Genomic DNA, 23322 nt, shown 5'->3' on the forward strand with positions numbered 1-23322 from the left:
GGCTGCAAATGAAGGGATCCCTTAATTGGGGTCTCCCTTTAATTGGGGTCTCCCTTTGTCTGGGGTCTCCATTGGGTTGGGGTCTCCTTTTTCTGGGGTCTCTCTTTAATTGGGGTCTTCCTCTGGTTCTGGTCTCCCCTGTTTGGGGTCTCCCTTTAATTGGGGTCTCTTTTTTTGGGGGGGTCTCTCTTTAAGTGGTGTCTCCCCTGTTTGAGGTCTCCCCTCATTTGGATCCTCCTCTTAATTGGGGTCTCCCTCTATCTGGGGTCTCCCCCTATTTGGGATCTCCCTTGTTTGGGGTCTCCCTTTAATTGGGGTCTCCTTTTTTGGGGGTCTCTGTTGGGGTCTCCCCCTATCTGGGGTCTCCCCTTAATTGGTGTCTCCACTTAACTGGGGTCTCCCTTGTTTGGGGTTTCCCCCTACTTGGGATCTCCCATTAATTGGGCTCCCCCATTAATTGGGATCTCCCCTATTTGGGATTCCCCTTTGTTGGGGTCTCCCTTTGGTTCTGGTCTCCCCTTCATTGGGGTCTCCCTTTGATCAGGGTCTTCCCTATTTGGGGTCTCCCTTTGTTTGGTGTTTCCAGGGTCTCCTCTTGGTTGGGGTCTCCCGAATTCCTAGAAAGCTCCACCCTTCAGCCGGCTTCAGCGATCTAGGAAAGAATTTTCCTTTCTTTTGGAGGTGAAGTTTTTACTCCAGCTTGTTCGAAGTGACGGTGACAAAATAATAAAAGAAATTAGAATTTTAAAAAAATCAAAATCTGAGTAGATTAAAAAAAAAAATCAAAATCTGAGGGGCTGGAAAGGATCAAAATCCCAGGGGATCCAAAAATATCAAAATCCGAGTGAGATTTAAAAAAAAAAAAAATCAAAATCCCAGAGTATAAAAAGATGAAAATCCGAGGGAATCAAAAGAACTTCCAGAGCCCTGCGTGGCTGGGAGGAGAGCTCAGGTGATTCCTCAGTTCCTGCCGGGATAATCCCGGATGGAAAATCCCTTTTTCTTTAAGGAATTCCCTTCAAACCCGCAGCCTTTAAAGAGTTAATGCGGCCGCGCTCTGCCCCTGCCGGGCGGAAATCGGCCAAGTTCGAATTCCCCGCAGGAATTCCAGCCGGGAATGAGCCGGGAAGAGCCGCGGGGATGGCGCGGACCTGCCGCGATTCCCATTTTTATTATTACGGCATCAAATTCGCGCTCTCCGCCTACGCCACGCTCTTCTCGGTACGTTCCTACCCCCCTTTTTTCCCATTTTCCCCCATTTTTTTCCCCATTTCCTCCCTCCCCCCCCCCCCCCCCGCGTTCTCCCATGTTTTCCTGCTTTTCCCCGTGTTTTCCCACCTTTTCCCCGGTGTTTCCGCACCCCCGCGGGGCGGATTTGGCTTTTCCAGCCCCTTTCGTGTCCAAATTTCCCCTTCCCAAAGGCCCGAATCCTTGAGGATGGACTGGGCGATTTTGGGCTCCAAACTGGGCAATTTTGGGTTCCAGATTGGGCGATTTTGGGTTCCAAACTGGGAGATTTTCGGACCCAAATTGGGACATTTTGGGGTGAAACCGCGGGGTTTGGGGTATTTTTCTAAGCTCCCCCCGTGATTCCTTCAGGGCAGCAAGTCCCGTTTGGAGCAGAAAAAAGCAAAAATCCGCCGAAATTCCACATTTTTTTTCATCTCCTGCAGACATCGAGGGGGACTGCTCCGAGGGTTTTTTGGGAAAAAATTCCAAATACAGTGAATTTCAGGCGGCTCTGAACTCTGCTCGGGGCGGGGATTTCTGGGAGGTGCTAACACCTGCGGGGAGGGGAAAACCAGGAATTCGACCCACTTTGGGGTCTCTTTTGGGGTTGATTTTGCAGAATTCTGACTTTATTTCCAAATATTTCCTCCTCAGGGTTAAATAACCCCGGGGTGGGGTTGATTTTCTAGGTGTGGGCACAGAAATTCCTCCGCAGGTGCCCGGAAATGATTTTAATTTTGGTTTTTATTTCTTTTTGAGCCATGAGTGAGCTCGGCCCAGCCCTCGTGCCAGGGGGCTTGGGCCAACGCCAAAAAATCACCAAAATTTAGTGGTTTTTGGGAATATCTCCCGGATTTCCCAGGCTCTGTGGAGTGGGAGGGGTTGCAGAGCACTGGGACATTCCCAGAAAACCCAAAAATTCCAGATTTCTCCCGCGTTTCTGGCTCAGGTTGGAGTTGCGATTTGGGGTGCGATTTGTGCAGTACTCCAAACAAATCCGGGAAAATCCCAAGATTTGGGTTCCCAAGGAGCCGACCCTGCTCAATTTGGGGTTTCCTGGAGGTTTCTGGGGTGTTGAGGGAACGGTAGGATTTTTCCTCCTAGTTCCAGTCTGGGAACTGTGGATGAACCCCGGGACAATTCCCAGATTTTAGAGGAATTCTTGGAGAGCTCCATGGGGAATTCACCAGCGAGAGGCTGGGATTGGTCAAAAACAAAGGGAAAACAACCCCAAAAAAACCCCAACTTTTTGGGGCTCCAAGCCCTCCTGTTTCCATCCCAGGGGTGTTCCCAGGCTGGAATTCTGCTCCAGGGAATCCACAGGAATTCTGTGGCTCCTGGGAGCCTTTCAGCCTGACCTAATTCTGGTCTCATTTGCATAATCGCAACCCAATTAATTCCGAGAACCCTCCAAGCCTTGTTAACCCTGTTGACGGGGCCAGGATGTTTTTCCCAAATAAATTTTGTAGGATTTTGAAGGAATTCCCTTTGGAAATTGGACTCCTTGGAATAAAATCCCGAGGGATGAGGGTTGTCCCAGCCTCTGGAAAATCGGATTTTGAGCCAGTGGATCCTTTCCAGGGATTTTGTTACAGCCGCAAAAATCTGGGAAGGAGCCTGGGATGAGCCAGAGAGCGGCTTTAAACCAGGGAATTGGGGGGTGGTTTTAATCCAGCAGAGCAGAGATTTGGGATTTATCTCCTTCCCTTTCCTTGGTAAATCCAAAAATATAAAAAATACAGAAAATTATTTTCCCACAAAATGGAGAGCGGATGTTTCAACCAACCCCGCTAAAAATTGGGATTTTGACATTCTCACTGGACAAAAAAGCCATTCCTGCTTTTACCTCTGGGGAAAAAAAAAAAGCCATTCCCAACATTCCCTCTGGAGGAGCTCACGGCTCTGGGAGAACTCTTCCCAATTCCCAATTTCCACTTCCCAATTTCCAGTTCTCAGTTCCCAATGCCTGATTCCCACCTGACCTCTGGATGAGCTGGGAGCTCCTCTCCCACCAGAGCCAGGTGTTAATTATTCCCTGTTCCTTAATTGCTCCTGTCCCAATCCCACAACTCCGGGATAGGGAATTTCACAGGAATGGGGACCAAACTGAGTTTAAATTAAACCAGGAATGTTCTGGAAGCCTGGAATTGTCCAAGGCCAGGCTGGAGCATCCCAGGATAGCGGGAGTAGCTTTGAGGTCTTTTCCATCCTAACCTATTCTGGGATTCTCTGAAAGCTCAGGAATTCAGCGGGATCAGGTCAATATTTCCATGGGAAATGAGAGGGGTGAGAACATTCCATGAAAACAGGGAAAGAGAAAATCCCAGGATGAAGGAGCCGCGGTTTTCTGCAGCAGCCTCGGGAATTCTGTGGCCTTTCCATTTTCCAAGGATGCTTCTCATGCCTGGAAAAGCCACTTCTAGGCACTCTCCGAGCCCATCCCAAAACCTTCCTCATTTCTTCCTTCTGGGAAGCAAAGGTTTGAAGTTTTCCATTTTGGGATTGGAATTCCTCAGGATTGTGTTGGGAATGCTGGGATTGATTGGAGCTGGGTGTGGAGAGAGGGAGGAGCTCTGAGTGCTCCAGGAGCTTCAAAATGAGTGGAAATTTGGGAATTTTGGGGCTCAGAGTCCATCAAAGCCAAGTGGAGAATCCGGGAGGATCCAGTCAAAATCCCATCAGGAATCTGTGGGTGGATCCGGGTGGATCCTAAACCCTAAAAATCCTGAAAACCCCAAAAATCCCCCAAAAAAATGAAAATCCAAGAAACTCTGACAATCCCAAAAATCCTGAAAGCCCTGAAAATCCTGAAAATCCCAAAAACCTTGAAAACCCCAAAAACCCCGAAAACCCCAAAAATCCTGAGTACCCCAAAAACAACAACTAAATAATCCCCAAACCCCATGAAAATCCTGAAAATCCCCAAACTCTTGAAAATCCTGATTACCCCAAAACCCCCAAAAATCCTTAAAATCCCAAAAAAATCCTTCAATTCCCGCCAATCCCGCTGCACATCCTGGGCCTGCTGATCCTGAGTGTGGGGATCTTTGGACATCTCCCACTTTCCCCTCTCCCTCGGAGACTTTTTTCTTACCTCAAGTCCTGAAAACCCCCAAAACCCCAAACCCCTGAAAATCCAAAAAAATCCTGCTGCAGATCCTGGGGCTGCTGATCCTGGGCGTGGGGATCTACGCCGAGGCAGAGCGGCAGCGGCACAGAACCCTGGAAGGGATTTTCCTGGCTCCGGCCGTGCTGCTGCTCCTGCTGGGAATCACCATGTTCCTCGTGTCCTTTGTGGGAATGCTCGGGAGCCTCCGTGACAACCGGACGCTGCTCCAGACGGTGAGGATTGGTGTGGGCTGGCATCCCCCGCTGGGAATTCTGTGGATTGGGAGTCTGGGAGGTCTCAAGGAGGGAATTCCATGGATTCGGGGTCACTTCCATAGTTTGGGGATCCCAGGCAGGGAATTCCATGGATCCGGAGTTGCAATTATATCTGGGGGGTCTCCAGGAGGGAATTCCATGGATTTGGAGTCATGTCCATGGTTTGGGGCTCCCAGGGAGGGAATTCCATGGATTTGGAATCATGTCCATGGTTTTGGAATCCCGGTGAGGGAATTCCATGGATTTGGAGTCGTGTCCATGGTTTGGGGATCCTGGGGAGGGAATTCCATGGATTTGGGATCACTTCCATGTCTGGGGCATCTCCAGAAGGGAATTTCATGGATCCAGAGTCTCCACCATGGTTTGGGGATTCCAGGGAGGGAATTCTGTAGATTCGGAGTCAAAACTGTGTCTGGGAGGTCTTAAAGAGGGAATTCCATGGATCCGGGGTCAAAATTACATCTGGAGGATCTCAAGGAGGGAATTCCATGGATCCAGGGTCACCTCCATGGTTTTGGGGATCCTGGGGAGGGAATTCCATGGATTTGGACTCACCTCCACATCTGAGAGATCCCCAGGAGGGAATTCTATGGATTTGGAATCATGTCCATGGTATGGGGATCTCCAGGAGGGAATTCCATGGATCCAGAGTCAAAACCACATCTGGGTGGTCTTAAGGAGGGAATTCCATGGGTTTGGAGTCACCTCCATGTCTGAGAGATCCCCGGGAGGGAATTCCATGGATTCAGAGTTTCCACCATGGTTTCGGGATCCCAAGGAGGGAATTACATGGATTTGGAGTCAATTCCATGGTTTGGGGATCATAGGAAGGGAATTCCATGGATTCAGTCACCTTCATATTCTGGGGGATCTCCAGGAGAGAATTTTGTGGATCCAGAGTCACCTCCATGGTTTGGGGATCCCAAGGAGGGAATTCCATTGGTTCAGAGTCATCTCCATGATTTGGGGATTCTAGGAGGGAATTCCATTAATCTAGAATCACGTCCATGGTTTGGGGATCCCAGGAAGGAATTCCATGGATCTGGAGTCCCCACTGTATTTTCCCTCCTGAGGTCCCTGCCGGGATGTGAATTCCCAAGCAAAAGTGAATTCCTAAGGAAAAGCAAATTCCCAGGGAAAAGTGAATTCCCAAGGAAAAGCGCCTCCCCCTGCCTGCCCAGCCTGAGTTTTTGGGAGTCGGGAGGTGAACAGTTGGGAATTGCTGAGGACAGGAAGGAGCGGGGAAGGGAACGGCAATCAGAGCCTTGTGTGGATCAGGAATTGTCCTTTCCAGGATAGATCCTGGGAACAAAAGCAATCAGGGGAAGAGGCGCTGGAGGAGCTCTTGGAGCTGAGCTGGGCCTGGCAGCTGCAGCTTTTGGGGATTTTATGGAAAAAAACAGGGAAGTTGTGTCTAAAAGGATCGGATTTGTGTTTTAAAGGATCTGGGATTTGAGTCTAAAAGGATCCAGGATTTGTGTTTAAAAGGATCCAGGATCGTGTTTTAAAGGATCTGGGATTTGTGTTTAAAAGGATCTGGGGTTTATGTCTAAAAGGATCTAGGATTTGTGTTCCAAAGGCTCTGGGATTGTGTTTAAACCTGGATTTGTGTTTTTTAAAGGATCCAGGGTAATGTTTAAACCCGGATTTGTGTTTATAAAGATCTAGAATTCGTGTTTAAACCTGGATTTGTGTTTATAAGGGTCTGGGATTAGTGTTCCAAAGGATCTGGGTTCGTTTCTCCCCGGAGCTGTGGGATTCCCTGTGGAATTCTGGTGCCTGGATGATTTGTGGCTGGTTTGTGCCCGCTCAGGGCTGCTGGAAGCTCCATCCATCTCCCACCCCCGCAGCGGCTCCGTTCCCATTTTTCCACAGGGAACAGGCCGTTCCTGACATCCCAAATCCTTGGGATTGATGTTCTGGAAATTCCAACCCTGTGGGATTTGTGTGCCAGAGGGACAGGAATTAAACAGCACAAATTTTGGGTTGGAATATCCAGGTTTGGGGATAATTAATGAGGAACAAAACCTTGGAGATCATTAAGGGAGGGATTTATCGATTCCCAAGGTTTCTGTAGGAATTAGCGTCTTTCTTGAGAATTTGGATTGATGAGCTCGTTAACGGCCGCGTTAATTGAATCAGAATTGAGCAGCTCTTCCTGACTCAGCATCCAGAACTGGAGGAAGGTTTCCTTGGGAAGTTTCTCCATGAAATCCGGAATTTGTTTGGAGCTTTGTGCCAGGGGAGACCCTCAGGCTCCTTCCCAATCCCTTCCCGATCCCTTCCTGATCTCTTCCTGATCTCTTCCCAATCCCTTCCCAATCCTTCCCGATCCTTTCCAGTCCTTCCTGATCCCTTCCCACTTCCTTCTGGATCCCTTCCTGCTCCTTTCTCAATCCCTTCCTGGCCCTCCTCTCCAGGATGGACAGTGACACATGGGGACATGGCCACCAAGGCAGAATTTTGGCCAAAATTCTGGGGAAGACCAGAATTCTGCTGAGGAATTCCTTGTTTCCCTGGTGTCTGGGTATTGGAGTCGGATACGGCTCTGGGATAATCCGTCCTTTCCTCATTCCAGTTCTTCTGGGTGCTCCTGCTGATCTTCCTGACAGAGCTGCTGCTGATCCTCATGGAGATCATCTTTGAGAGCAAGGTGGGAGCAGGGACAGCCCCGGGTTCACCTCCGGGGCCTGGAATTCCTGGAAATTCTTTTGTCATTCCCAAAAATTGAATGGCTATTCCCAAAAAACAGTGGTTATTCCCAAAAACAGAATGGCCATTCCCAAAAATGGAGTGGCCATTCCCAAAAATGGAATGACTATTCCCAAAAATTGAGTTGTTCTTCCCAAAAATTCAATGACTATTCCCAAAATTTGAATGGCTATTCCCAAAAATTGAGTGGTTCTTCCCAAAAATTCAAGGACTATTCCCAAAAATGGAGTGGCCATTCCCAAAAATGGAGTGGCCATTCCCAAAAATGGAATGGCTATTCCCAAAAATTGAGTTGTTCTTCCCAAAAATTCAATGACTATTCCCAAAAATTGAATTGTTATTCCTGAAAATTGAACTATCATTGCTGACCATGGAGTTGTTGTTATTCCCAAAATAGGAATGGTCGTTCCTCAGGCAGTAACTTCGGAATGCAGCTGGAGTTTTAAAGTTCAGTTGATTTAAAATTAATTTGAATTTAATGGGATGATATAAAAAATTAATGAAACCCCAAACAATGAAGGGGGGAGGGAGGGGGGAGTGACAAATCCGACCTGGAATTGTGGGAAGCACAGATCCGCCTCTGGAACAATGGATGTTCATCAGACTCCCAAATCCCGGAATTAATTGGATTTCAGATGAAATCAGGAATTAATTCTGCGGCCTCTGAACGCTCGTTATGCAAATCAGCTCCGTTGATATGCAAATGAGGCCAGGGGGATTAATGGGATTGAGATCTTGGGGAGGGAGGGAGGGAGGGGTGGAAAGGGAGCAGAACCCCGGGAGCTTCAGCTCCCACCTGGAAAATCAACATTCCCAAAAACTGAATTTTCATTCCCAAAACTGGAATTGTCATTCCTCAAAATGGAATTGTCATTCCTGAAAATGGAATTGTCATTCCTGAAAATGGAACTGGGATCAGCCTTTTTGGGGACAAAGCAGCAGGAAATGGGAAAAGCCAGGAATGTGTTGTTTTGGTGAAAACCAGGAATGAAAATATTCCTGAAGCTCCCCTGAGCTCTTTGAGATTCCCAGGAATCATCCCTGGCACGTTCTCCTCATTCCCGAGTTCTCTCCCCGTTCCTGCTCTTCCCAACCTTGAATTTTCCGATGTTTTGAAAACTTAATTTTCCTCTTCCCTTCCCTTTTCCAGCTGCTCCAAACTTAAGGAAAAATTTCCTTTTCCTCTCCATTAACATTCCCGCCTGGTGTTTTTTTGGGAATTGAGTGGAGAATCTGCTCCAGCTCTGCCCTGGACACTCAGAGCCTTCCCAGGAACATTCTCAGACATCCCTAAAATGCTTTTTCCATCCAATTAGTACTTAATTAATTCCTTGAAGCGTTAGCCCCAGCCCATCCATGCCATTCCTTGCTGGAATTCCGAGGGATTTCTCGGGATCAGGAAGGATCCAGGGCTCTGTGAGGGTTCTGCTTCCACTTGTGGAATATTTTTCCAAGGATAATTCCCCTCTCAGAGCCTTCGGCCAGGGGTTAAAATCCTGATTTTCTGTGGGATTGAGGAGTTTGGAGGAGTTTTGGGATCAAATCCAGCAGAACAGGAAAAATGAGGCGGATTAAGATTCCTTGGCCTGCCTGGATGTGCTGGGAATGGATCCAAACAGCTTCAAAATGATGGATTTGGTCCCAGGAAATCACCTTTTGGGGAAAAATTCCTCCTCCGGTGCCAGCCGTGACAAACCTGGAATGTTTTGCTGTTTTGCTGGAGTTTTCCCACATTTTGGGTTTCTCCATCCCAGATGAACGAAGTTTTCCACTCCAACATCCAGGAGGGAATCCGGCACTACTACGATGACCTGGACTTCAAAAATATCCTGGATTTTGTGCAGGAAAAGGTTTGGATGGGAAAAGGGGGACATTTTCCAAATAATATTGAATCCCATGCTCCATTTTCCCTGGATTTGCAGAGCTGTTCCCATCCCTGGGGTGTTTTCCCTGGATATCTTCACCTGGTTGGGTTTTCCGTGGCATTTCTTGCCTGGTTTTACCTCCCTGAGCACAGCCCAGGGGGATTTTTTTGGGAATTGTCCTGGGATTTGTGTGCCCTGGGAGGAGCCTCAGCTGCTCCTGGGCTTGAATCATGCTGGGATATTTCCATTCCCGATTTTTGGTGGGAAATCTCTGCCTGGAATTTTTTAGTCTCTTCCCAACCCATCCAGAGGAGGAGGGAGGAGGGAAAGAAATAAATTTAAAATCTTCTCCAGGAATACAAAAACCCTTGGAAAAATCCCTTTTCCCTGGAGTCCCCAACAGCAGGACAGGCCCTGATTCCCATGGAAAAATCCCAGATTTGTGGGGCCTGGGAGGAGAGACAATTCCAATCTTTCCATGGAATCGCAGAGGTTGGAAAAGCCCTCCAAGATCAAACCCAACCATTCCCCCACAGTCCATGGGACTGGGAATTGTGGGATCACTCCTGTGCTCGGTGTGGATATTTCTGGTGGGAATTTCTTGGCTCTGAGCATTCCTAAATGGGAAAATATCCTGGAAAATCCCAAAACTCAATGAAGGAATTCTGGGAATGTCATGGGTGGGACTGGGGGTGCAGGGCCCGGCTTTGAGCATTCCTAAATGGGAAAATCAATGGAAAATCCCAAAATTCAAGGAGGGAATTCTGGTAATGTCCCAGGTGGGGTTGGGGAAGGAGGGCCTGACTTTGAGCATTCCTAAATGGGAAAAAAACCTGGAAAAATCCCAAAAGTTGAGGGAATTCTGGGAATATCCCAGGTGGGGTTGGGGGAGGAGGGCCCGACTTTGAGCATTCCTAAATGGGAAAAAAACCTGGAAAAATCCCAAAAGTTGAGGGAATTCTGGGAATGTCATGGGTGAGATTGGGGAGCAGGGCCTGCCTTTGAGGCCAAGCTGCCCCCAGAGAATTTGGGTTGCTCCCACTGCAGCCTGAATACCTCAGTTTTTCTGGAATCATCCCAAATCTGCAAATTTTATCCCTGGATTTGGAGCAGAGGAGCCTGGGAAGAATCCTTCCCTTTGGGATTTAAAACTTTAATTCCAGGGCTCCTCCTTGGCTTTGGGACTTTAGGTTCAGCCTCACTAAGCTGAGCTCAAAACCAGGATGGGAGGCCTCAGGTTTGGGAAAAGATTGGAATTTCCCGCAAGTTTTGCTCCAACCTCCCCAGGACGAGGCTGGAATTCCGTGTGGGTGAGAAATGGAGCTGGGAAATCCCAGCCTTTCCCAGAGCCCTGGGAATCCATGAATCTCAAGGAAAAGCAGATTTATTTCTGGGAATTCCTCAGTCTCCAAACAATCTTGGATCAGGCTCCTTCTAGACGATTCCACAGTGTTTCCCACCATTCCATGGTATTTTCCATCATTCCATGGCATTTTCCCACCATTCCAAGGTGTTTTCCCGGCATTTTTCCCACCTGCTGCTTTCCTTTGGGATTTTCCTCCCCTTTTTCCATTTTCAGCAGTTTTTGGGAGCTGGTTGCCCTCCTCAGCACAAGTGGGACTGAAAAAAATCTGGGAATTCTGGGTGGGAATCCAGGAATTGTAAATCTGTGCCTGGGATGGAGCAGGGCAGGAGGATCCCAAGAGTTTTTCCCGCTTTCCCTTGGAAAAGGGGAGCAGAGGGAAAAACCTCACCCAGAATTTGCTCCTGGATGAATTTGGTGCTTAAAAATTGGGAAAGATCTTTTTTTTCCCCTGCTTTTCCAAGCACTCCAACCTTTTCTGGCCATTCTCGGCTTTTCCTTTCAGAGGAAAATCTGAAATTATGATTGTTTTCCATGAGAAGGGATGAGCTGGTTTGGAACAGGCTCATCTTTATTCCATGGAGGACATGGGGTGACTTTGATTGGAATTGTTTTAATCTTTGCTGCAGGAAAAGAAGGAAAAAAAGGAGATTTTTTTTTGTTGTCGTTGTTTTATTTTTTCCCTTTGTAGCTGCAAGATTTGATCCCAATTTATCCTGACGGGAAGAGAAATCCCTGCAAGGCTGATGGGGATTTTGTGGGATGGCTGAGAGCCACCAAATCCATCCCTGAGGGCACTGCTGGAGCCATCCCTGCCTCGGGAAAAGCTGGATTTGTCACTGGGAATTAAACCATGGCAGTGTGGATGAGGCTGATCCCACGGATGCATCTATGGCCTGGGAGAGCCATGCCTGAATCCCTCTAAAATGGGGATAAATGGGAAAAAAATCCCACTTTTTTTTACCCTTCAGCTTTCCTGGGAGCAGGGAAAAATTAGGAAGTGGAGATGCAGGGAATTGGACTGGAATTATGGAATGGTTTGGGCTGGATGGGATCTTAAAATTCCTTTTTTTCCATGGGCAGGGATCCCTTCCCCTCTCCCAGGCTGTTCCAGCCTGGCCTTGGACACTTCCAAAGGATCCAGCTTCTCTGGGAATTCCATCCCAGCCCTTCCCCACCCTCCCAGAGGGAGGAATTCCTTCCCATTATCCCAATTAATTATCTCCTATTATCCCTGTGTCCATGGGAATCCATTCCTTGTTGTCCCAGGGCCACTGGGGCTCATTCCAAACCCCTTTTCCAGGATTTTTCCAGAGTTTCCAGGTGCTCCAGGGCTGGGGAATTCCCTGGGAATTCCATCCCTGCCCTTCCCCTCCTTCCCAGGGAGGAATTCCTTCCCATTATCACAATTAATTATTTCCCATTAATTATCCCTGTGTCCATGGGAATCCGTTCCCTGTAGCCCAGGGCACCAGACTGATTCCAAACTCTTTTTCCAGAGTTTCCAGGTGCTCCAGGGCTGGGGAATTCCCTGAGAATTCCATCCCTGCCCTTCCCCACCCTCCCAGGGAGGCATTTCCCAACCCAAATCCCTGTGGAGCAACAATCCCTTCCCTGGCTTCTCCTGGAATTCCAGGTTTTTCCAGCTCCCTGCTCCCTCTCTCCCTGTGTTTTTCCTGCAGTTTTCCTGCTGTGGAGGAGACGAATTCCGGGATTGGGAAGTGAACCAGTACCACGCATGCAACGGCAGCGGGGCCCTGGCCTGTGGGGTACCCCATTCCTGCTGCGTCCGCGGGGTGAGCCGGGCACGGAACTGCCCAAAATTCCCCAAAAAAATCCCTCTTCCCAATGGTTTTTCTGCTCCAAGGGGTTTCTGGTTTGTCATTCCCACCTGGAAAAAAGTTTTGAGGGAATTTTGGCATGAGAGGGGGAAGGAGATGGAGTAATATTTTTTTTTAATGGAAAACGCCAGAATTCCAGAGAAATTCCCTCTTCCTGACGGCTTTTCTGCTCCAAGGGCTTTCTGGTTTGTGGCATTCCCACTTGGAAAATGGTTTGAGGGAATTTCAGCGTGAGAGGATGAAGGAGATGGAATAGGAATGTTTGTTTATGGATTAGTCTGGAATTTTCTGGGGTTGTGGAGGCCAAATCCTGGGATCACGAAGCAGTCGTCGGAAATGCCGAGGTTTCCAGCTGTGAGATATAAAAGGTTTGGAAATTGGTTATTTGGGGAAAAAAAAACCAAAAACCAGCAGCAGCTTGTAAAGACTTGGGAATATTCACCTGGAGAAAGGAAATTCCAGGGAAATTTTGGAGCCACTTCCAGAGCGTAAAGGAGCTCCAGGAGAGCTGGAGAGGAACTGGGATAAGGGATGGAGAGACAGGACACAGGGAATGAGAAAATGGAGATTGAAATGGGATTTGGGGAAGGAATGAGGCTGGGGAGGGGCTGGGATGGAGTTCCCAGAGGAGCTGTGGCCACCCCTGGATCCCTGGGAATGTCCAAGGCCAGACTGGAGCCACCTGGGATTGTGGGAATTGTCCCAGGGTGGCCCTGGATGGGGATTTAAGGTCCCTCCTAATCCAAGCCATTCCAGGATTTTGGGATTTGACTCAGCTCCATCCAGCCTGGATCCTCCCCCACTCCCATTCCCATCCAGATGCTGTGGGGTTTGGAAGTTTTTGGGATCCCGTTCCTGGTCCTGGCTCCCACTGACGGGACTTTTGGGGAATGAAGGGATTTTTGGGGAATGAAGGGATTTTTGAGGATTTTGCTGCTGGTGGGGCTGGGAGGGCTTTGCCCAGGGATCTCTCTGGATCCTTGGGATCAGGAAAAGCTGGAATTCCAACTCCCTGAATGGAGCTGGGCTGTGGAGGGAGGGGAATTCCAGAGCCAGGAGGTTCTCCTGGGGGGAAATTCACACATTTAGGAATCCAAACCAAACTGGGATTTTTGGCAAAGCGCTCTGTGCCCAGATTGTTTAATCCAACCCTGCTCTTCCATGGAATCTGTGTGGGGATAAAACCTCGGGATCCGGGAAAAACTCCAAATATTCCAGCAAGGATGGAGAACTCCAAAAAAGGCTCTGCTGAGCTCCGGATCTCCGGGAATATCAGCACCGGATCCGAGCCCTGGAACAAGGAAAATTCCTCATCAATCCCTCCTTGTTACAGGGGTTTTTAATGGAAAAAAGAGGGAAATGTGAAGGGTTTTAATTAGCTGTGCGGGCCTGATATGCAAATGAGATGCAGATTTGAGATCCTCTCTAATCAGGGCCTTGATTAATGACTCCCGAGGCTCCTGGAGATGGAATGAGGAATTCCTGCCATGAGGATGGGCTGCAGGGAGCCAAGGGCTCTTTCTGGGTAATTTTACACTCCCGTGGGGTTTTTTTGGGACAATTTGGCAAAAAAAAACCTCAGCAGGGAGCAGAGAGAGGGGAAAATTCCCTTAATCCAGAGGGGGAGAATCTGGGGAAGTTCTTGGGAATGCTCAGGGCCAGGTTGCAGCAGCCTGGGATTTTGGGAAATGTCCCTGATGTGGGATGGGATTCAAGGCCCCTTCCTACCTAAACCATTCCAGGATTCCCTGAGCTGGATCGGAGAATGCGCCAGGAAGAAAATCCATTGAATCCATGGAATTTCCAAGAGGGAAAGCCCCCATCTGTGGCTCTGAAGCCAGGAGAGGTGTTTTGGGAAGTGAGACCTCATCAAAGGCTCCGGAATCTCGGGGAGAAGTGGAACCTGGGAAGCACCAAAACCTTGGGATGAATTTGACCTCGTTCATTAAGGAATCAGCCCCAGAATTCTGGGAAAAGAACTAGGAGAGCCAAATCCTTTGGGAATTTCCTGACTTTAAATCCCATCCAGGGCCAACCACAGGGATAGGGACAATTCCCACTGTCCCAAGCCTGGTCTGGGACATTCCCAAGGATCCAGGGGCAGCCAAAGCTCCTTTGGGAATTCCATTCCAGTCCCACCCTCGCTCCATCCCAAAGTCCCATTTAAATCTGCCCATTCCCAGTGAGGAGCCATTCCCTGTGTCCTGTTTCTCCATCCCTTATCCCAAATCCTTCCACAGCTCTCCTGGAGTCCCTTCAGGCCTTGGAATGTGCTGGAAGGTCTCCCTGGATCCCTCCTTTCTCCAGGGGAACATTCCCAGCTCTCTCAGCCCAGCTCCAGAGTCCTGGAATGGTTTGGGTTGGGATTTGCTCTTAAGACCCCTCAGTCCCACCCAGGGACACCCCAAAGTCTGAGGGATCAGGCTCTGATTGTCCCACGCTGGGCGCCTCTGGAATTCCTGATTTCATTTGGATTTGTGGCGTTTTCCCATTGCCATTCCCGGCATAAATCCCTTCCTGTTCTCCACAGGTTCCTGGAGGAGTGGTGAACACCCTGTGCGGGTACCGCGCCCTGGACAAGGAGGTGACCTTGGAATTTTTGGGAGTTCGCTGCTCCTTCTTCCCCAAATCACAAAAATCCAGTGCTCCCTGCAGGAATTCCCATTCCTAAGCAAGGCTGGGATGCAGCTGCTCCAAACTCAGTTTTGGGGCTTTTCCCTGGAATTTTGGGGCACTTTTGGTTCCGAGGGATCCCAGCCCCTCCTCAGCTTGGGGATTTTTACCTGGGAATTTCCTTAACATTCCCAGCGGAAAAAGGGTGGAGCTTAAGGGTGGATGGGGGATCCCTCCAGTGCAGAAATACGGGAATTCCCGGCAGAATTCCCAGCAGAAATGTGGACATTCCCAGCTCGGAGAGGCCCCAGCTGAGGGAATTCGATGGTCCAGGATCTCGCCCAGGTCCCACTCAGGGCCCCGAAAGTTGGGATTTAATCCCGACAACACCTGGACCTCGGCTCCTAAATTTCCTTTGGAAGTGTGAGAACAAAAACCTCTCCCCTTGGGGCGGTGGTTTGGGCAGGAAAACCCCAATCCAAGGTTGTTCCTGACAAAACTCCTGGGAAAGCCATGGTTCCTGGGAATACAGCAGGAATTTGGGATCCTCTCTCCGCTCTCCCAGCGCCTGGAGCTGCTCGGCACCATCCACGTCCGGGGATGCATCCACGCCGTGGGGCTCTGGCTCAAGGACAACTTCCAGGCCACTTTGGCCATCGTCTGCTCCCTGCTGCTGCCTCAGGTACGTGGGGGATCCCTTGGGAATCCTCTCCCAGATTCCCGGAATTCTGAGTTGGGTAGACCCACAAGGATCAGGGATGAAGCCCCAGTTTTGGGGTTTTCAGCTCCAGCTCCAAACAGCAGAGCCTGTCTGAGGTCTCAGCTCCTTTCCCTGTGCTGGAGGGTGGAGAAGAAATCCTTTGGAATCCCAATTCCAAATGGGATTTGTGGTGGGGCAGGAAAAGTCATCTCTGGCAGAACGGGCTCGGATCCCTCCTGGAATCCTAAAAAATTTGGGATCCAAGAACAGCCCCTGGAAGCAAATCAGCAAATCCTGCCCTGTTTGTCCTCCCAGCCCTCGGCAAACAGAGTGGGAATGGTACCCTGGATAAATCCCAATCCCAAATTCTGCTCCAGATAAATCCCAGTCCCGAATTCTGCTGGGTTTGCCAGGCCTTGGATCTCCCCTAAAATATTCCTGACCAAACCATGAGGATTTGTCATTTTTGGATATATTTTTTTGGATTTATTTCAAGGCCCACGAGTAAGAACCTTCCCTCTTGTGGCAGTGTTGGGATTCCTGGGGGTGGCGCTTCCCAAGGGTGGGGTTTGAGCCCAATGGGAATGAAATTATTCCTGGTTTTATTGTTGAAATTCTTCCCAGTTTTCTGCTCTCACCAAAAGGCAGGAAGGGCTTGGACAAAGCTGCAGCTGGGGGAGAAATTTGGGATAATTTGTCAGAGCTGGACTTGGGGCTCACAGATGGTTCAGACACGATCCTGAGGCAGGGGAGCTGTTCCTGGCTGTCACTCCTGAATTTTTTGAGAATGTTTCCTTCCAAATGAGCATTCCAAAAGGCAGGAATTGGTGGGGGCAAAAAGGGCTGGAATGGGGCTTGGACAGCCAATTCCAATTTATCTCATCTCAATCCATTGGCGCCGCCTCCCACAGTCTCATCCATTAACAGCCAGCTGCTAATTGGGAATGCTGGGGAGAAATCTGGAGGAATGCTGAGCCCTGATGGATCTGGAGTGGTGCCGTTAATTGGGAATGCTGGGGACAAATCCCCAGGAATGGTGATGGATCTGGAGGGGTGCTGTTAATTGGGAAATCCACGGGAAAACTGATGGATCTCAGCATGAGCTCTTCCCATGGAGCTGGAGCAGCTCGTCCTCCCCATCTGCTCCCGAATTTCAGCACTTGGAAGATGGATTGGGTTGAATCCTGCCAAGATTTGGAGGGATTTCAGAGGGAAATGGTGCTGCCAGGAGCTGCCAGCCCTCAGACAGCTCCCATTCTGGAAATCCGTAGGGAGAGGATTGGATTGGATTGGATTGGATTGGATTGGATTGGATTGGCCTGGAATTGCAGATCCAGGCAGGAAGGGGTGGATGTGATGAGGGGACAGAGCTGGGAATTTTGGGAAGAGCACTGCGACTGAGCTGTGCCAGCCCTGCCTTTGTCCCACACGGAAGATATCCCTCGGTGGGGATCCAACCTCCTTGGTGGGAAACTTCCCGGGTGCCACAGGGAACGTTGGGATTCTGTCCTGGGATTCTGACCCGTGTGCTGGGATTCTGACCCGTGTGCTGGGATTCTGACCCGTGTCCTGGGATTCTAATCCATGTCGTGGGATTCTGATCTGTTTTCTGGGATTTTGATCCATGTCCTGGGATTCTGATCCATGTCCTGGGATTCTGGTCTATGTCCTGGGATTCTGGTCCACATCCTAGGATTCTCATCCATGTCCTAGGAAACTGATCCATGACGTAGGATTCTGATCCATGTCCTGACCCCAGTGTTGGGGTTTTTCCCTCTTTTCCTCATTATTCCTTTTCCTTGGAGTCAAACTTTGGCCTTGGCTGAGTCCCAGGGCTCCGAGGCTGAGGATCTGAGCTTGGTTCCTGTCCCTCATCCTGGCATCCCAGTTTTCCCTTGGATCTGAGGGGAGCACCAGCTCTTGGATGCTGGAAAAATTATCCAAGGAAAGTTCTGGCTGGCTTGGAGTACCCCTGGAGAATGGGAATTTTTCTGTTCTCTTCCCACCTGGGAACAATCCCACCTGACCTTCCTATCCCATGGGGAGTGCCAGATTTTCCAGGTTTTCTCCCCTTTTCCCATGTCTGGGTGGGAGCCCAAAGTGCAGGAGTATGGGGCTCAGGGAAAGCTGATCCTGGTGGGATTGGCTGTGAGTAGAGAGCTGGGACAGGGAAAATCCCACCTGGATCCAGCACCGAGGGGGAGCCGCTCCTGAGGCTGAGGGAGTGAGGAAATCTGGGATGCTCTTCCATCCAGGAACATCTCCCCTTTTTCAAAGGGAAAGCCCAAATTCCATTTTCCCCAGTGTTGATTTTCCCCTCCATTTGGAGCGAGGCACAAACTCCACCTCAGTCCATCCCTGGAATTTTTTTGCCCAGCCCCCAGCAACCCCAAATTCCCATGTTACAACCCCAGCTCCGTGTCCTTCATCCCACACATTCCCCATCAACTCCCAAGGATCTTTTCATCCCAAAATCCCTGCCGTGGCCTCGGGCTGGCTGTGTTTAATCATGGAGCAGCCCCGGATTTTCCAGCAGGAGCAGCCGAGCTCGATCCATCCTTTCCCTGCCACCGCCTCCGCATCCTTCCCTGCCTCCTGCAGGATTCTCTGCGGGGCTGGGAATGTGCTCAGACTGGAAATGAGGTGCAAAAACTCCTGCGTTGTTCTTCCAGCAGCTTTCAGGGAATGCGTCTCCAGCTCGTTCCTTCCTGGACCTTTCCAGGGATTTTTTTTTCCCTGATGTTATTCCAGAGAATCCTGGAGTGTTTGGGTTGGGAAGGACCTTCAAGACCTGATCCCACCTCTGCCATGGGCAGGGACAATTCCTGGGACAATTCCCACTGTCCCAGGTGCTTCAGCCGGGCCCTGGACATTCCCAGGGATCCAGGTGCAGCCACAGCTTCTCTTGGAATTCCATCCCAGCCCCTCACACCCTCATTCCATCATAAAATCCCATCCAAGTCTCCATTTTACAGTGGGAAGCCATTCTCTGTGTCCTGTCCCTCCATCCCTTATCCCAAATCTCTCCCCAGCTCTCCTGGAGCCTCTTCAGGTCCTGGAATGTGCTGGAAGCTCTCCCTGGAATTTCCCTTCTCCAGGTGAACATTCCCTGCTCTCCCAGCCTGGCTCCAGAATCCCAGGATCATTCCCTGCCTCTCTCAGCCACTGCAATAAAACAGAAACAGGAGCAGGAAAACCTCTGTAATCCTTGTTTATTCCCTTAAAAACCAGGAATTTTTTCCCATCCTGAGGAAGCAGAAGATGCCTCCCAAACAAAAGGAGAGCAGTCCCCAGAAGGTCCCTGCAGAGAGCTCCCATCCAGCCCCAGGAATTCTTTTTTCCTCTGTCCCATCCATCTCCAGACTCTGCATTGCAGCCGTTCCCTCCCCAGAGCGCCGATCCCGGAGATCGACAGCTCCATTCTGTAGAAAAATGCGGAATTATCCTCAAGCTGGGCATTTTCCAGGCCAGCATCTTCATCTCCCAGTGACAGGGATGGAAAACGTTCCCTGTGTGAAGGGAGCATTTCCTTGGAAGTTTAATTTGGGATTTGTTTGCTCTCCAATCCCTCGGGGTTTCCTTGAGCGGCTGCCGAGCATTAACAGAGTGGGAAAAGGGAATAATCATGACTTTTCCATCTGACCTCTCCGTAAATCCCAATTTAGGGAATGAAAAGTCAAAAAAGGAGGGAAAAAACCCCGACTTTGATCTTTGTAAACTCTGGGGATGCCTGGAATGGTTCAGCATTCCGGGTGATCAGGATCCTTCCAGAACTAGGGAATGTTCCCACATCTCCATGGAAAAGAGATTTTTGCAGGGAATTTTCCTTGCTGGAGTCAGGCACAGCCCATCCCTAAGGGAGAACATTCATGGACTTCCAGGCCCTTTTTCCACTGGAAAATGAGGTGAAAATGGGAAGATTGAGCCTTTCCCTTCATTGCTTCCCAAACTTCCTGAGCCCTTTTTGCAGAGGAGGAAGAGAGGATCTGTCCATCACTTCCAGGGAGGATCTGAGGTAATTCCAGCCCCAGTTCCCAGTGGAAAACTGATCCAAAGGAACCAATGGAGACACCATGAACAAAGCCGGGCTTTGGGATGGAGCTGAGCCTTGGAATTGTACACGGGAGACAGGAATCAGGTTTAGAAGAGTCATGGAATTCTTTGGGTTCAGGAATGTCTCATTCCATGGGAATCATGGGAATCCCCATGATTCCCATTGGAAGTTTCATGGATTCCCTCATGTGAAGCTCCCAGGATTTATTTGCCTCCTGGAGGAGCAGCTTTTCCATGGATTTGCACCTCCTGGGCACTCAAAAAGTCTGAGAAGGGTCGAGTTCCAGCTGGGAAGTTCCCAAGCAGTTCTCCTGGATCCCCATCCTGGAAAGAAATTCCGCTTTTTCATTTTTCCAGCCCCAGCTTTGCTCAGTTTTGTTCCTATTTTTCCCCTCAGTGACTCTTCCCGAGCTCAGTGGTGCCATAAAATCCACGGATCCGCCAGCGCTCCGGGAAAATGCAGTGCGCTTGGATATTGGATGCATCCATAATTCCTGACAGCTTCTGCCGTTCTCATTAAGTGGGAGAGGGAATTTAGGGCTGGGCTGGGATGGGAATGGGATCGTAACTCAGCAGCAGCGACGGTTCTGGGATTCTGGATCCTGATCAGGGGCTTTGGATGGTTTGATTCCCTTCCAGAATTCCTGATTTTCTCTAGGATTCAGGATCCTGACTGTGGGCTTTGGATGGTTTCATTCCCTTCCAGAACTCCCGATTTTCTCTGGGATTCGGGATCCTGATCAAGGGCTTTGGATGGTTTGATTCCCTTCCAGAACTCCTGATTTTCTCTGGGATTCAGGATCCTGATCGGGGGTTTTGGATGGTTTGATTCCCTTCCAGAATTCCCCATTTTCTCCAGGATCTCTCAGCAGGAGCAGGAGGGATCACTGCCCCAGACCTGGCTCTGTTTCTATGGAAAGCAAACACAAATCTTTCTGGGATGGAAAAATTACAAATTTGCCCTAAAAACCCTCATTCCAAAGGTTTTTCCAGCTCCACAGGAGCAGGATTTTAATCGGGAGCGATGACAGTTTAATAATGGGAATGAGGCTGCAGCTTGACATCCGTGGAAATTGGATTGGAAAACAAATTCCGAAGGATTTGCTGTCAGATGGGGATCGGCACAATCCCGTTATCCCGGCAGTGTCTCCAGGCTCTTCCTGGAGCTCCTGGAATGTCGGAGCTGCTCTGAAACATCCCACACAGGATGTAGCAGCCTTGTTCCCAGAGAATTCCAGACTTTTTCCTTCAGCATCTGCAGTGCCTTTTCCAACCCCAAAGGCATGAATCCCGAAATTCCTGGAGCTGGGAAAGTCCTGGAACCACCAGCCATCCTTCCCAGGGTTGGGATTGATCCCATTCCCAGAGTTCAGCTGGGACATCAACTGGGAATTCCTGAGGATCCATGACAGGGACCGGGAAAGTGGGAATGGGGCTGGTGAGGGCTCCAGGATGGGTTCAGTGCTGGGAGAACATTCCTGAGGATGGAATTTTCTGTTTTTTTCTGGGTTTGGGGAGCTGTTGATCCAGGGAAATCCCCTTGGGATCCACTTCCAGGAGGATTTGGGAAGGGAAGATCGACACTGAGCCAAGATTCTGGAGCTCCTCTGCTCTGGAGCCAGGCTGGGAGAGCTGGGAATGTTCACCGGGAGAAGGGAAATTCCAGGGAGAGCTTCCAGCACATTCCAGGACCTGAAGGGGCTCCAGGAGAGCTGGGGAGAGATTTGGGATAAGGGATGGAGGGACAGGACACAGGGAATGGCTTCCCACCAGGAAAATGGAGATTTGATGGGAATTTGGGAAGGAGTGAGGGGCTGGGATGGAATTTCCAGAGAAGCTGTCCAAGGTTGGAGCCACCTGGATCTCTGGAAATCGTAGGATCCATGGCGTGAGCTTTGAGGCCCCTCCCACTGGGAACCACTCCAGGATTCCATGGGCAGGCCCAGATGGGATTTTGGGAAGAAATATTGGATATCCCTGGAATGTCCAAGTCCGTGCTGGATTGGGAATTCCATCCCGCAGGTGTTGGGTCTGGCCATGGCCTGGCTGCACTGGCAGCAGCTCAACGAGATCCATTCCCGCCTGGATTCCGTGGATTCCCGGCTCCTGGAATCGCGGGATCTCAGCTTCACCTCCCTGGATCTCCGCGGCGCCGGTTGGTGCTGGTGCCTGCCCAGGGAGGGCGGATACATCCCGGTAAATCCCGGGAATGCCGAGGAGGATGAGGAGGAAGGAGCCGCCTGCCACAGCAAAGTGTGAGGAGGAAGAACAGAATATTTAAAAAAAAAAAAAGAGAAAAAAAAGGATTTTTCCTCTCAGGTCCTGAAGTTCCTTTGGGAAAATTGTAAAATAATGCAATTTTTCTTCTCTGCTCCTGTCGGGAAAACTGTAAAACAATGGGGATTTTTCCTCTCAGCTCCCAAGATTTCTTTGGGAGAGTTGTAAAATAATGTGATTTTTCTTCTCAGCTGCTGTTGGGAAAACTGTAAAATAATGGGATTTTTCCTCTCAACTCCCCAAGTTTCTTTGGGAAAACTGTAAAATAGTGCAATTTTTCTGCTCCTGTTGGGAAAATTGTAAAATAATGGGATTTTTCTTCTCAGCTCCCCAAGTTTCTTTGGGAAAACTGTAAAATAATGGGATTTTTCCTCTCAACTCCCCAAGTTTCTTTGGGAAAACTGTAAAATAGTGCAATTTTTCTGCTCCTGTTGGGAAAATTGTAAAATAATGGGATTTTTCTTCTCAGCTCCCCAAGTTTCTTTGGGAAAACTGTAAAATAATGGGATTTTTTTCCTCTCAGCTCCCATTGAGAAAGCTGTAAAAAGTGGGGATTGTAGTTTCTTTAGGAAAACTGTAAAATAATGGGATTTTTCCTTTCAGCTCCTGAAGTTTCTTTGGGAAAAACTGTAAAAAACTCTGGGATTGCCTGAACCCATTCTAGACTGCGAGGGGGAATTTGGGTTTTTTTTCCCCAATAAATGGAATTTCTGTCAGGTTTTCCAAGGTCGTTTTTGCCCAGTCAGGGGCTGGAGGTCCTCGTTGGGTTGGGTCTTGTGTTCCTGCTGATTTCCTGGGAAATTGTAAAGGGGACCCCAGGAATTCTTAAAACCAGGATGGGTTTGTTTGGGATGTTCCTGGGATGGAGGAAATTCCCTCTGTTGGAAGGAGCAGCTGAGGAATTTCCTTTCCCAATGGTTTGGGTTTTCAGTCCAGCTGATCTGGGTGGGAATTCACTCCCGGATCTCTCCGGATCTGAGATTTAAAAACTGGGGAGGGGTTGCTGCCACCCTGGAGCAGAGGAATTACAAAAATAGGAAATTTATCCTAAGAACGTGGGGTTTTACCCCCAAAAATGTGGGAACTCATCACTAAAATATGTGAGGTTTTCTCCCCCAAAAAAGTAGGGTTTTATCACAATGTGGGAGCTTCTCCGCAAAAATGGGGTTAATTCCCTCAAAAAGGTGAGATTTTATCCCCAAAAATATGGAGGTTTATCCCCAAAAAGGTGGGGCTTTGGCCCCAAAACTGTGGGGTTTTATCCCCAAAAAGGTGGGGGTTTGT

At 49.4% G+C, this 23322-nt stretch overlaps 1 protein-coding gene across 1 annotated transcript; it reads left to right on the forward strand.

The window, feature by feature from the left end:
• Positions 1 to 377: 377 nt before the first annotated feature.
• Positions 378 to 22273, forward strand: LOC134054774 (tetraspanin-15-like). The gene is made up of 8 exons (XM_062510722.1): positions 378 to 1221; positions 4387 to 4572; positions 7193 to 7267; positions 9081 to 9176; positions 12237 to 12350; positions 14926 to 14979; positions 15574 to 15690; positions 21784 to 22273. The coding sequence occupies exons 1-8, from the start codon at positions 1045 to 1047 to the stop codon at positions 22018 to 22020; spliced, it is 1056 nt and encodes a 351-aa protein (XP_062366706.1). The 5' UTR covers positions 378 to 1044; the 3' UTR covers positions 22021 to 22273.
• The last annotated feature ends 1049 nt before the right edge of the window (positions 22274 to 23322 follow it).

This window comes from Cinclus cinclus, chromosome 29 (genome assembly GCF_963662255.1).
Source record: "Cinclus cinclus chromosome 29, bCinCin1.1, whole genome shotgun sequence".
Lineage (NCBI taxonomy): Eukaryota > Metazoa > Chordata > Aves > Passeriformes > Cinclidae > Cinclus > Cinclus cinclus.

Excerpts from the sequence above, each read along its gene's own strand:
- LOC134054774 (XM_062510722.1), top strand. The coding sequence starts at position 1,045 with ATGCGGCCGCGCTCTGCCCCTGCCGGGCGGAAATCGGCCAAGTTCGAA. Across the intron at positions 12,351-14,925 it reads ATTCCTGCTGCGTCCGCGGG|GTTCCTGGAGGAGTGGTGAA; the intron begins GTGAGCCGGGCA and ends TGTTCTCCACAG. Across the intron at positions 15,691-21,783 it reads GCTCCCTGCTGCTGCCTCAG|GTGTTGGGTCTGGCCATGGC; the intron begins GTACGTGGGGGA and ends TCCATCCCGCAG.